Source organism: Equus caballus, chromosome 8 (genome assembly GCF_041296265.1).
Source record: "Equus caballus isolate H_3958 breed thoroughbred chromosome 8, TB-T2T, whole genome shotgun sequence".
In the NCBI taxonomy this organism is placed as follows: Eukaryota; Metazoa; Chordata; class Mammalia; order Perissodactyla; family Equidae; genus Equus; species Equus caballus.
This window is the reverse complement of record NC_091691.1, coordinates 2,875,796-2,888,745: the sequence shown is the minus strand read 5'-3', so window position 1 is coordinate 2,888,745 and position 12,950 is coordinate 2,875,796. Positions and strand designations below refer to the sequence as shown.

The window sequence follows — 12,950 nt, the reverse complement described above, 5'->3', positions numbered from 1 at the left end:
TGTGGCCATTCTGATAGGTGTGTAACAGTAGCTCATCCTGGTTTTAATCTGCATTTCCTTGATGGCTAGTGATGTTGAACATCTTTTCATGCACTTTCTTGCAGTCTATGTGTCTTCTTTGCTGAGGTGTCTGTTCAAGTCTTTTGTTCACTTTTTAGTTGGTAATTTTTTAAACTGTGGTAAAATATAGACAACATAAAATTTGCCATTTTACCATTGAAAAAATATAATTCAGTGGCATTAAATACATTCAAAACGTTGTATAAGCATCACGACAATCTATTTCCAGAAATTTTTCATCATCCCAAACAGAAACTGCACCCATTTGGCAGTAACTCCCGATTCCCTCTGTCTCTTAGCCCCTGGTGATTACCATTCTACTTTCTGTCTCTATGAATTTACCAATTCTGGATACCTTATGTAAGTGGAATCATACAGTATTTGCCCTTTTGTGACTGGCTTATTTCACTTAGTATAATATTCTGAAATAATATTCATGTTGTAGCATGTGTCAGAATTTCCTTCCTTTTTAAGGCTGAATCATGTTCCATTATATATATATACCACATTTTGCTTATCCATTCATCTGTCAATGGGCACTTGGGTTGCTTCCACATTTTAGCTGTTGTGAATAGTGCTGCTGTGAACGTGGGTGTACAAATCTCTTTGAGACCCTGCTTTCTGTTCCTTTGTGTATATAATCCAGAAGTGGAAACACTGGGTCGTATGGTAACTTTGTGTTTAATTTTCTGAGGGACTGCGTTACTGTTTTCCACAGTGGCGGCACAATTTTATATTCCCACCAGCAATGCACAAGGGTTCCAATTTCTCCACATACTTGCCTACACTCATTTTCTCTGTGAGTGTGTTTTTTAAAAATAATAGCTTAGGTGCAGAGTTTTAATGCTATAGTTTCTACTTTTCTCTCACTTTTTTTTTTTTGTTTTCATATTGTATGGTGGTCACAGTGTCCATCGTGGCATAGCTTATGGTGAAGCAGCAGTTTCCACACTTAATCCACAGCATTCTTTTTTTCTAATTGTAGAACCCAGGAGATAAAATAGCTGTCAGCCTGGGTGAGGTTTGAGTCTTCCTTGTCTGTGAAACAGATGATACTTCCTTCTTTATAAGAACCACTGGAGAACTCAGAGCCCATTGTGGAAGCCCATGCTCCAAGTCATTGCTGTAAACACTGTTGGTGATAGTAGTGGTTGTTTTATTTTATCTAGGTGGAGCACGTGTTCAGTCTCGCTGCCAAAGCTCATTCTCACTGCCTGCTGGGCCCTTCCAGGACCTTCTGTCAGCCTCTCAGGTGGGACTTTTTCTGGCTTCTTCCTCTGCCCTCTCTGGCTTGTTTGGTGGTGCCACCTCCCCATCCCAGCCCCTCAGGCCAGAACCCCTGGGGTCACCCAGAACCTGTGCTGCTCCCTGCAGCCTGCCGGGTGCCGAATTCTGTGAGTCTGCCTCCAGGAGTGGGTCCCCTCCATCCCCACTGTCCCTGCCCCTGCCCCATCCAGGCTGCTGGCATCTCTTTGTTTAATCATAGCACATAATTCATACACCATACAGTTCATCTATGTAAGGTGTACAATTCAGTGGCTTTTAGTGTATTCACAGAGTGCTGTAACCATCACCACAGTCATTTTAGAACGTTTTCATCACTCCAGGAAGAAACCCTGTGCCTGTTAGTAGTCACTCCCCATTTGTCCTTCTCTCCCGACCCACTAACTGCTTTCTGTCTCTATAAATTTGCTTGTTCTGGACATTTCATATAAATGGAATCAGACATATGTGGCCTTTTGTAACTGGCTCCTTTCCTTTAGCGTGTTTTCAAAGTTTGTGTTGTAGCATGTACCGGTACTGTAGTCTGTTTTATGACTGAATAATAATCCATTGTATAGATATACCACATTTTATTTATCCATTCATCAGTTGACAGATGCTTGGGTTGTTTCCACCTTTAAACTGTTACGAATAATGCTGCTATGAACATTCGTGAACAAGTTTTGCGTGGACACACATTTTCATTTCTCTTGAGTAGATACCTAGGAGCGGAATTTCTGGGTTGTCTGGTAACTCTGTGTTTAACATTTTGAGCAGCTGCTAGACTGGTTTCCACAGTGTCTGCACCATTTTACATTGCTGTTAGTAGTGTATGAGGTTCTAATTTCTCCACATCCTCACCAATCCTGTCGTTTTTTGCAGACTTCAAACTGGCCTGCCCACTTGTAATTTTTTTTTCCTTTACATTTCTAGAATTTGTTCTCTCGAAAACTTGTTGCCTCCAGAATAAAGTTCCGATTCCCTGGCATGGCATCCTGCCGTCCTCCACGCCCAACCCTGCTCTGAGGCCCGGCTCTGTTGGCTGTCACTTGTCTCCCTGTTTCCCCATCACACCACGCCCTCCCTGCCTCTGCTTCACCACCCTCTACTGCAGTGCTGTGCAGTCCTCAAGGCTTCATGCAAGGGCTTACTCCTTCACCTTCCTTGATGCCTTCAAATGCATTGTTCTTCTCCACCCTTCGATGTTACCTGTATTTCTTTTTATTTCATTCAACTTTTGAAAAAAGTAGTTGTTTCTAGGCCTCTTGCTTCTGCTGAGCAATGAGCCCTGGGGGCAAGAGTTGGTTTCACCCTTCTGTGTCCCCAGCACCTGGTGTCTTGCCTGGCAAGGGCAGATGCTGTGGCCGAGGGACTGAGGGGCTCCATGGGTGACAGCACACACAGCTGTCCCGAGGCATTTGCTCACCAGCCTGTGTGCCTAGAGCTAGGGAGGCCTGTGGGTTTGGGGACTGGTTCCCGGTGGGCCCCTGGTGCTGGGACATTCCTGGCTCTTCATGGGCCCTCTCTCAGTCTGTCCTGCTTCTGCTCTAGGAGATTTGTGGAGTGGCACACCCCTGCCAGTGATGGGAAGCAGTGCTGAGCAGCAGTGCTGAAGCTCTCTGAGTATGGTAAGGACTGATGCTTGCATATTTCACTTCACTCCTGGCAGGGAGGGACGTTTTCCTGGGTGGACCCTGCAGGCTCTCAATATGGGGCAGCCTTCCTCCTGGGAGAGCCGTTGGCACATTCAAGGGTGTGGACGCTTGACTTTCTATTGAAGTGGCTTGCCGGGTATCCTCACTGTTACTGGAAAGGTACAAAGTTAATATGTCTTGTTGGAACCTGCAATTCTGAATGCCCGGGTCTTCTGCTGTGTTGGGCCATTGCTGGGTGTCCCCAGCCTCTGTTCCTTTCGCAGTGGACAGTACCCAGAACATGCTTCCTGAACAGACGTCATGGTTCCCCCAGACATGTTCTGGTCCTTATTTTTTCCTTCGATGATCATTTGTTGTTCATTCCCCACATTCTGTGAAGGCCGTAGCTGGTCGAGGCAGAATAGATTATATGATGGAGCAGAGTTGTATTTATTGTGGGTTGTTGAAGAGACAAGTGACATCGCAACTAAAAGCAACTCTTCTCTTCCCCCAAACCCTTGTTTCTAGATTCGAATTGCAGCCTTAAATGCCAGCTCCACGGTTGAGGATGATCATGAAGGAAGCTTTAAAAGTCACAAAACCCAGACAAAGGAGGCCCAGGTATGTAATCCTTGGTCTTTCTCTGCAGGTAGACCTTGCTTCTCATTTCTGTAGATGGCATCTCATTTTAAATGCATTCAGATGTCTCTTTAATGAGGCTTTAGAGGAAAATCCCATTTGGAAACATGGCCAGCTCTCTATGTCATGTTAAACTTGCTTCACTTAGAGATGGTCACACTGAAGAGAAATTCTTAATTATTCTGTGAGTGTATGTTTGGGCCAGTTCAGCCCCTGGGCCACTTCTCCGGCCAGGGCTGGCTTTCCATGCGGCCCATTCTTTGTGCAGGCCTTGGGAGTTGGCACCCCCAGGGGCTAGTAGCATAGTAATGTAGGTGCTGTCTTGACTCTCCACTCACTCTCCAGTGTGAGGAGGCCCTTGAGGATGCTGCCTTGCTTGGGTCTTCCTGAAGGTTGGTAGGGGAGCCAGGTTCGACTTCAGTTCTCTAGATTTTTGGTCTTTCCTCTCTACCATGAGGCCTGGCAATGCTTCCGTTTCAGCCTTCCTTCCTTCCATCTCTCCACCCACGTCCTACCTTAATATTATAAGGGTTCACGCCTATCTGTGTTTTTTCTGAAATAAACATATACCTCCCCCTTCACAGGAGAAACCAGGACAAACCGGAGCCTTCTCAGAAGTCTACTTGTCAGCTGTCCCTGATTCTCAAGGGACGTCACTGCCCCGTCTATCCTAGAGGAGGTTGTCACCCTCCCTGGGCAATGATCAGGTTAGGGCAGAGTGGCAGATAGAAAGCAGTGGAAACCATCCATACTCTCTAGGAATCTCTGGGTTATTCTAGCTGTTGTGGCCACTCTCCAGAGTTCAACTGAAAAGGGCCAGTTGGCTCATAACCTTGGCGTTGCTCTGACTCCGTGTCCTGGGTCTATGTTTTTTGCTGTTGTTTAGACGCAGGTGAGCCTGTGTTGCTCGTGTCTCCTTGAGGGGCTCCTGAGGGGTTCTTCTCCCAAGTTTGAGCTCCTGGGAGATTATAGTGTTAGGATTGTCTCCACTACAGAGGGTGCAGCTGACAGTTAACAACATGGCCTTGACTGCAGCCTCCTTTAAATACGTTTTTGGCTTAAAAAGACAAACTTTTATACTGTGTGAAAACATTTTCTGTCTTGGTTCGTAGGAGGCAGAGGCTTTTGCCTTGTACCACAAGGCGCTGGATCTGCAGAAACATGACCGTTTTGAGGAGTCTGCCAAGGCCTACCATGAGCTCCTGGAGGCGCGCCTGCTGCGAGAGGTGAGGCACCAGCAGACCAGGTGCTGCACCCTGGAGCCACGGAGCCTGGGTCTCACCTCTGCCCTCCCACTTCTTGACTGGATAACCTTGGACACCTGTTTCCCCTCCCTGTCCCTCAGCTTCCTGCCCGTGGAGTGTCTGCTTCACTGGGTTGCTGTGCCAGTTGGGTGAATCCAGCGAAGTATGTAGAGTGGTTCTTGGTGCATAGTAAGAACTCCCTAAGTGTCAACTCTCATTATTACTTAATATTCACAGCTACTCTGCCAGGTAGGTAGGAGTATTGTCCCCATTTTACAGATGTAGAAATGGAGGCTTAGTGAGGTGTTGATGGCTCAAAGCTACCCAACTATGAAGTGTTAGAGACAGGATTGGAACCCATGGTTTTGTAATACCTAATCTGTCGGCAGCACGTTTTTGTGAACACCATTTGGATGGCGGCCCATAAGCGCAGGGAGCCTTTGAAAAACATAGTTGGAGAGAAGGGTTGGGAGAGCAACACAGAGCCACCTTAGGACATGGTATGGCGAAGAGGGGCAGGCAGGGCCAGACCTGGATCCAGGGTAGGGATCATGCTAGTGGTGAGTGCATTAAGCCTGAGTTGGCTGGGTCATGGAGCTGTCACTTGGAGGTTCGTTGAATGGATCGCAACCTGAAATTGATTTAGGAAGATGTGTATTTCATTAGGAGGAAAGCTTTTGTTTTCAGCTACCCAAACACCAAACACAGAGACGATAAGCGTAAGGACAGACTCCATCACGGGCATTTTCTGGAACACAGTCCTTCAGTTGAGCAGAGTCTCCTCCAGGCCCAGGAAGGCAGACACTTGTGTCTTAAGCCTTGCCCCTGGATGATTTACATCACTGATGAGGCAATGCTAACTGAGTTTTAATTGTCAGCAGAACGTATCTATCCCTTCTCTCACTCAAGGGATCTGTTCATATTTCTAATTGTATAGCTTGTCAAGATTCTCTGGTGCTGGTTTGGTGTCTTGGAATTAGGACCGTGGGGATTGTGACCCACTACTCTCCTGTTAGTGGGAAGTGAGTGAGGGCCCAGAGAGGAGAGATGACTTTATCCACTTTTACTGAGCTCCACCTATCAAGGGCCAGGTGCTGCACATGTTTCAGGAGTGAGTCTTCCCTCTCAGGCCACAGCGGAGGGCACCTTGGAGATGTGAGCGGGTAAGCAGAGCCCTGAGCCAACAGTCTAAATACAGAGCTGATGCCAGGTAGGCCCAGCACCTGACAGGCCAGGCACAGGCCTTCCCTTGAAGAGCTCTGGCTGTGTGTCAGCCAGTCACAGCTGTGTCCATCTCTCTTTATGGACAGAGCCTTAAAAGATATTTTAAGGGGCCAGCCCCGTGGCATAGAGGTTGGGTTTGTGCACTCCGCTTTGGTGGCCCAGGGTTTGCCCATTTGGATCCCAGGTGTGGACCTGCATACCACCCATCAAGCCATGCTGTGGTGGCATCCCACATACGAAAAATAGAGAAAGATTGACGTAGATGTTAGCTCAGGGACCAATCTTCCTCAAGCAAAAAAAAAGGAGGGGCGTTGTTTTAGCACTTTCCTCCTTTGCTTATAAAAGTAAAACATGCTCATTGTAAACAAAAAGTCCAGAAAACATACAGAAAAGTTTTCTTTCACACTCATTTGGCATTAGTGTACCTAATATTAAACTAACTTACATAATTACGGTCTTACAAACACTTGGCATAAACAGGCCTTGGAACACAGGTGACTTCTAAGAATTGTATAGCTTAGCTGGTGAGGATGCTGGAGGGGGCTTGTTGGGGTGAACCTTTTGTCTCCCGAGGGCATCGGCGTTCTTTTTAGGGAGAATGGAGAGTGTTGCTGAATCCAGCTGGTTAGTTAATCACAAGAGCATCCACTGCTGTGTGTGGATGTATCACTGACCATCTAGTCTCTGAAGTAGACCCATCCTCTGTAACTGTTCACACAAGTTTTTGGACAGTTCTGTACCTGGAAGGGCAAAGGTACCTGGAGTCCAGCCCTGGTTAGCCCGTTCTTGGAGATATTTCTGCAGTATAAGCCAGACGACGGTAGAAGAGAGTGAATGAGGTTTGATTTGAGCTTTTCAGTCTTCTTGATGGAATCCTTAAGAGCTCTGGGGTAGATTTCTTGGGTTAGTCAAGGGGTGCATCCTGGAAGAGTATATGTCCTTTAGTCTTGCCTGTTCCAAACATGAATGACGAGTGAATGTTACCTGTCCCAGGACAAAGCTGGAATGTGGACCTGACCCTGGAAAGAACTTCTTTGAGCCAGTGAGTTTTTCTCTTAGAAAATGTTTTACTCTTTGTCGTGTGGTTAGAGCAATAGTTTTTCTTTTTTTTTGAGGAGGAGGAGGATTAGCCCTGAGCTAACATCTCTGGCCAATCCTCCTCTTTTTGCTGAGGAAGATTGGCCCTGAGCTAACATCTGTGCCCATCTTCCTCTATTTTATGTCTGGGACACCTGCCACAGCATGGCTTGATAAGTGATGCATAGGTCTGTGCCAGGGATCTGAGCTGGCGAACCCTGGGCCACCGAAGCAGAGTGTGTGAACTTAACTGTTTATGCCACCGGGCCAGCCTTAGAGCAATAATTTTTCTAATCAGTGGTTTCTTAGAAGTCATAAGCTTTTCTAGGAGTTGTCATAAAAGCTGTAGTGAGAGAACTTTTTCTATAAAGCATGTTTACAATCTTTATTCTCTTTTGGCTCACTTTCGTTTTTGATATTTAGGGTAGGAATTGTTGTCCTTATATGACAGAGGTCCTTGGGACACTAACTTTTTTAGATAAAGTAACTTGTCCATGGTCATGTGACGAGTTAGAGTTGGGAGCTCATCCTCCTGACTCCAAGTCTGGTGCTCTTCCTGCTGCAGGATTTGTAGGGAGGTATAAGTTGGCTGCCTGGGCACCTGCCTGCTGCCCCAAGGCAGCCTTCTTGTACCCTCTCCTCCCGTCTTCACACCTGCTATGGGGAGCTGCTGGCTCCAGGCTTGAACTCTCAGGCATGGCAGGAGCGGTGAGAGGGTTCTTCCCTCTCTCTCTTTTTGTGTCCAAACTGCCTGAAAACTGCCTCTTGGTGGTCTGGCCTTTCTTCTCTGTGTGCTCAGAGCTGGAGGGGTCCTCTAACAGCATCTGGTGTAGCACTTTGATTCTCCAGTGAGGATGGCCCAGACAGGCCTAAGGGCCTGTGGCAGAGGCCAGCTCAGAAGCCAGGTGTCCTGCAGACTGCCTGCTGAGCTTCAGGGCCTAGGTGTCACTTCTGCTCCTCTGTTTGTTTTGTTCACAGGCAGTTTCATCGGGTGATGAGAAAGAGGGCTTGAAACACCCTGGGCTGATGCTGAAATATTCCACATATAAGAACCTGGCCCAGCTGGCAGCCCAGCGAGAGGACCTGGAGACAGCCATGGAATTCTACTTGGAGGTGCGTTTTTAGCAATGCTCAGCTCTCTTGGTGTGTTTGAAGGTTCTTGGTGCAGGGGGCGAGATTCTGGTCTTGTTGGCTGGAAAGAAGAGTTTGTAGTGGTGCATCACCAAGCTGTAGTGCCTGAGGCCCTGGTCAGTGAGTGACAACAGCAAGTTTAGAGCCTACATATGAGTTCTTTCTCTGCCACTCAAGGCACATGTAACTGTGGGTGGGTTGCTTAATCTCTCTGGGCCTCCAGGTCTACACCAATATAGTGGGAGTAATAAAAGAAAAGGGTGGTTGGGGGCCGGCCCTGTGGCCAAGTGGTTAAGTTTGTTCGCTCCGCTTCAGCAGCCCAGAGTTTCGCCGATTCGGATTCTGGGCATAGACATGGCACTGCTCATCAAGCCATGCTGCGGCAGCATGCCACACAGCACAACCAGAAGGACGTGCAACTAGAATATACAACTATGTACTGGGGGGCTTTGGGGAGAAGAAGAAGAAAGAGAGAAAAAAAAAATTGGCAAGAGATGTGAGCTCAGGTGTCAATCTAAAAAAAAAAAGAAGAGGATGGTTGTGAATGAATGAATGAAACGAATTGGTACATTTGCAAGTGCTAAGAACAGAGCCTGACACTGGGTACTCTGTACTCATTCATAATAGTATTGCCATTATATTCTGTGGGCCCCTCTGATGTGCCAGACACTGTGCTAGCTGCTTTCCGTTCATATGCTCATCCTCACGCCGTCTGGCAAGGAAGGTGTTTTATCCTCATTTCAGTGATGAGATGAAGGCTCAGGATCATGCTGCTGGTCATTGTAGGAGCAGGAATGTGACCTGAGGTCTGTCTCCAGAGCCCAGAATCTTTCCAGAATCCCACAAGACCCTCATGTTTTCTTTTAATTCCACTTCTTTCGCTGTTTTTACCTGTCAAATATGTAAGGAATACAGATGTTCAGAATGACAAAATATATCAAGAAACTGTTCTGAATCAGATGAGTTGGTCCACGTGGCTTCTCTTGGCCGTTTGCCTGGGTGGTTTGAGCGGCTAGGCTGATGCTGCGCCCCTCCCGTCACCATGGGACCCTGCTCAGGAGAGAGCCCACTGAGTGTGTCTGCGCTCCCTGCTTGTGCTGCTTCCAGGCAGTCATGCTGGACTCCACGGATGTCAACCTCTGGTATAAAATCGGACACGTGGCCCTGAGGCTCATCCGGGTCCCCCTGGCTCGCCATGCTTTTGAGGAAGGTCTGCGGTGCAATCCTGATCACTGGCCCTGCTTGGACAACCTCATCACTGTCCTGTACACCCTCAGCGACTACACGAGTGAGTTAGACTTGGGTGCTTTCTCCCATGTGCTTGTGTTTTTGGGACAGAAGGAGGGTGGCTTGGGTAAGTTGGAAGCCAAAGAAAACACAGAGGAGCTTTCTGCCCACTGTCAGGGAGAATGGAGTTGTTTTTGCATCCCTGCTTTATTCTGCTTGTCTTTCTTACTCAATTGAGATTTATCAAGTGTGTGGTAGTAGTAAGTAGCATGTTCTCTGAGTGGTTTTCCCTTTGGTGGTTTCATTTTTATACCTGCATCATCCCATCCTGTGCCAGAACCCATTTCTATAACTTGCTGACAGACAGCCTAGCAGTTATAGCTTGACTCCTTCTGGTGCCGGGGACCTCACTACCTCTTGAGGCAGCCCATTCCCTTGCAGAGCAGCAGGGCTACTGGAAAGGTCTCTGCCAGACAGAGCCCCAGTCTGCGTTCTAGTTGCTTCAGCTCCCTGGCCCGACCTTGCCCTCTGCTCTGCAGAGAACGCATCTGCTCCTTGCATGGGCTGGTCCTGAGGCAGATACTGCTCAGGTGTTCTGGGCCTCCCATGCGGTCAGCCTCTTCTGGGTGCCCTCTGAGGCCAGAGCAGAGGCTGGCTTTCCAGGAGCACTCTGAGCAGGGCTGAGTCCATGGGAGCAGGCTGTGCCTGCTGCAGACCGGTCCCGGCAGAGCCCAGTTATTCTTTTCAGGGCAGACGTGCTGACGAGCACTTACCACTTTGAAGGTTTAAGCCTGGAAGCCTGACTTGCAGAGGCTTTTTCCTTCCTTTTTTAAAGAAATAGCACCAGGATGGAGTATGTCGAAGACCACTAGGACCTGCTCACTCATCCTCACCTTCAGTTCTTGTTCTTCATAACCACTTGTTAAATCTTTTTAATTGAGGTAAAGTATATACACAATAAAGTGCACAAGTTTGAGATCCATCGCTTTGTACAAGTCAAGATGTACGGAACACTTGCAGAGCCCACAGGCAGGCTGCTTTGGGTCCTGTTCCAGTCATTACCACCCCCTGAGGTGACCTTGATTGCTCCCTTGTGTCACAAGAGATGAGCTCTGCCTGTTGTCGTTGTCGAGCCTCCTCTGGGTGGTGTCAGCTGGTGGCATGTGCTCTTCTCGGCCTGGCACCCTGGCTGTGGCCGTCCTCTCTGAGTGCAGCTGTGCAGGGTGTGGCAGTCTCTGGGTTCTCTCATGGCAGCGTGGTCTGCTGTGTGCATCTACACGTCTGGCCATTCTGCGCTGCCCTTCTGGGTTCTTTCCAGGCTTGGGCTCTTGCATCATGCTGCTGTGAACGTTCTATACACTTCCTCCACTGTGTAGGCACTTGCTCTGTTGGTTGCCCGAGTTTTCACTCCTACCAGCAGAATATGATAGTCCCTGTGGGGCACTGTTTTGTCTCTAGCAGCGTCTTCTTCCAGAGGCTGTTAGTCTCTTCTTGGACACTCTTCCCACAGTTCGAGTGCCACCTTGAGGTGGACAGTCTTGTGTTCAGCATTCTTTCCCTGGCCACCTGATTTAGTTCTCTGCACCCCTCTCTCATGATAGGAGAAACTGTGCTTGGGAAACTTATGTCCTTGTGGGAAAAACAGGTTTGGGGATTGGGCTGATGCATATATCTTTGAGAGTCCTGATAGATTTTACACTCATCTAAACCCAGAAGTAAAAGCAGCCTGTTAAATTGACACCCAGTGTCACGTTCACGTTTGAGGTGAGTGGGCAGGGGTTCATGAGAAGGCCTGGGGTTCATGCCTTCTCTCCGCTGAAGTGTTGTGTGGTGCACCTAGCGTGGTGAGCTTTACTGCCGCTAAAATGCCTGCCGAGAACGAGCTTCATCCAAATGCTCAGCGCCTCCCTGCTTTTCTCTCTGGAAGTCTCTAATGGCCACTCTCTTGTCCCCTGTGGTCCCAGAGAAGCTATGACTTTGTTTGTGTGAGGCAGGAACCTCTGGGCCACCTCCCTAGCCATTCAGTAGCAGCTTACTGGGCCAGCGCTGAGACTGCCGCGCCCTCCCTGCTCACGGGTTGCACAGTCTTCCTGTGCCTTGGGCATGCGGTCCCTGCAGAGCCTTGTGACCAGGCTCTGTTCTCTCCCGCATAGCACACTAGGAGGACACTGCTGCTTTCTCTTTCCCAAAGCTTCCGTGCCTGAATCTCTATTCTGCTCTGGCTTTCCTTCCTCCTCACCCCTGGCTCCTTCTTTTTCTGGTTATTCTTGAGAGGAGTGACTTGCACCCACACTTAGAAGTGGGGTAGGGCACAGTAATGGTGTGTGCCTGGGCAGAGTGGAGCTGGCACTCTGCTGCACTGTGTCGTTTCCCCGTGTGTTCACATCACCTGTGACGTGCCTGGCAGCACCAAGCCTGCTGGGGACTCAGAGCAGCCACCTTTGTCAGGGGCTCTTGCCACTTGCCAATACTAAAGGCTTTCATAATTCATGTTCTGGCTCTGCCTCGTGCATCCACACTGTCCCATTTTTCTCTGTGCATTAGTTTCCCTGTTACCGTCTCACTCCTGGAGGAGCCAGAGTTGGCATGTGCTCTCCATGTTATTAATTTGAGAAGGCTCATTTATTGACATGAATGAGGTCCATGTCTTCAACTGCAGGCATTAACTTTGTTTTTTTTTTAAAGAACTTTTTTTTTAAAGAAAAAGAAAAAGAAAAGGAGAAAAATTGGAAAATACAGGTAGGCAAAAGGAATAGAAGCCAGTCTTCTGTGTACATCTGGAGTCACACCATATGGCCTGTTTGGTCCCCCACCTCTTCCCCAGGCTGTCTTGTGGTCTTCCTTCTGGTCAGTAAGCACACCCTTCAACTGTCTGTACAGTGGCTGCTCAGTAACCCAGTGTGGGGATCGGGGAAACCTTCTTACTGGGCCATATGGTGGGCACTGAGTGGTTTCCTGATTTTTTGAAGGCTCTTCCAATTAGTCAATAGCTAATCACTGTGAGACCTGTAGGTTTTTTGCAGCAATTCCTAGAAGTGGATTATTGGGTCAGAAGTGTCTGTGTGTAATGCCTGTGGTTCTCCAGAAAGGTCGTGCAGCCTGCCCTCCGCTGGTAGCGTTTGGGTTTGCCCTGTCTACGGTGGGTAGTGGTACTTACAGAAATCTTTCCTGGTTGAATCAGTTACAGTGGTGTCTTGTTATTGTTTACCATGCATTTCTTTGATTCTGGAGTGGGCACATTTCCTTGGTGTTAGCTGGCAAGGCTGGAGGTTTAGAGTGCACACTCAGAAGTCATACTGTTTCTTTCCCCGCCAGCATGTCTGTACTTCATCTGCAAAGCTTTGGAGAAAGATTGCCGGTACAGCAAAGGGCTGGTTCTCAAGGAGAAGATCTTTGAGGAGCAGCCTTGTCTCAGGAAGGACTCTCTCCGAATGTTCCTCAAATGGTGGGT

At 48.3% G+C, this 12,950-nt stretch overlaps 1 protein-coding gene across 5 annotated transcripts in view; it reads left to right on the top strand.

Annotated features, from left to right (window-relative positions):
- CABIN1 (calcineurin binding protein 1) overlaps window positions 1–12,950 on the top strand; it is a 149,655-nt gene that overhangs the window by 8,996 nt on the left and 127,709 nt on the right. For all 5 annotated transcript variants that reach the window (XR_011441284.1, XM_023646723.2, XM_023646719.2 and 2 more), the window contains exons 2-8: window positions 1,230–1,312; window positions 2,875–2,951; window positions 3,486–3,578; window positions 4,709–4,822; window positions 8,120–8,254; window positions 9,380–9,560; window positions 12,815–12,944. Coding sequence is in view for 4 of the 5 variants with exons in the window: in XM_023646723.2 (XP_023502491.2) it covers window positions 2,949–2,951; window positions 3,486–3,578; window positions 4,709–4,822; window positions 8,120–8,254; window positions 9,380–9,560; window positions 12,815–12,944 (656 nt within the window). In the remaining variant the exon portion in view is untranslated. The remainder of the gene's footprint in view (window positions 1–1,229; window positions 1,313–2,874; window positions 2,952–3,485; window positions 3,579–4,708; window positions 4,823–8,119; window positions 8,255–9,379; window positions 9,561–12,814; window positions 12,945–12,950) is intronic.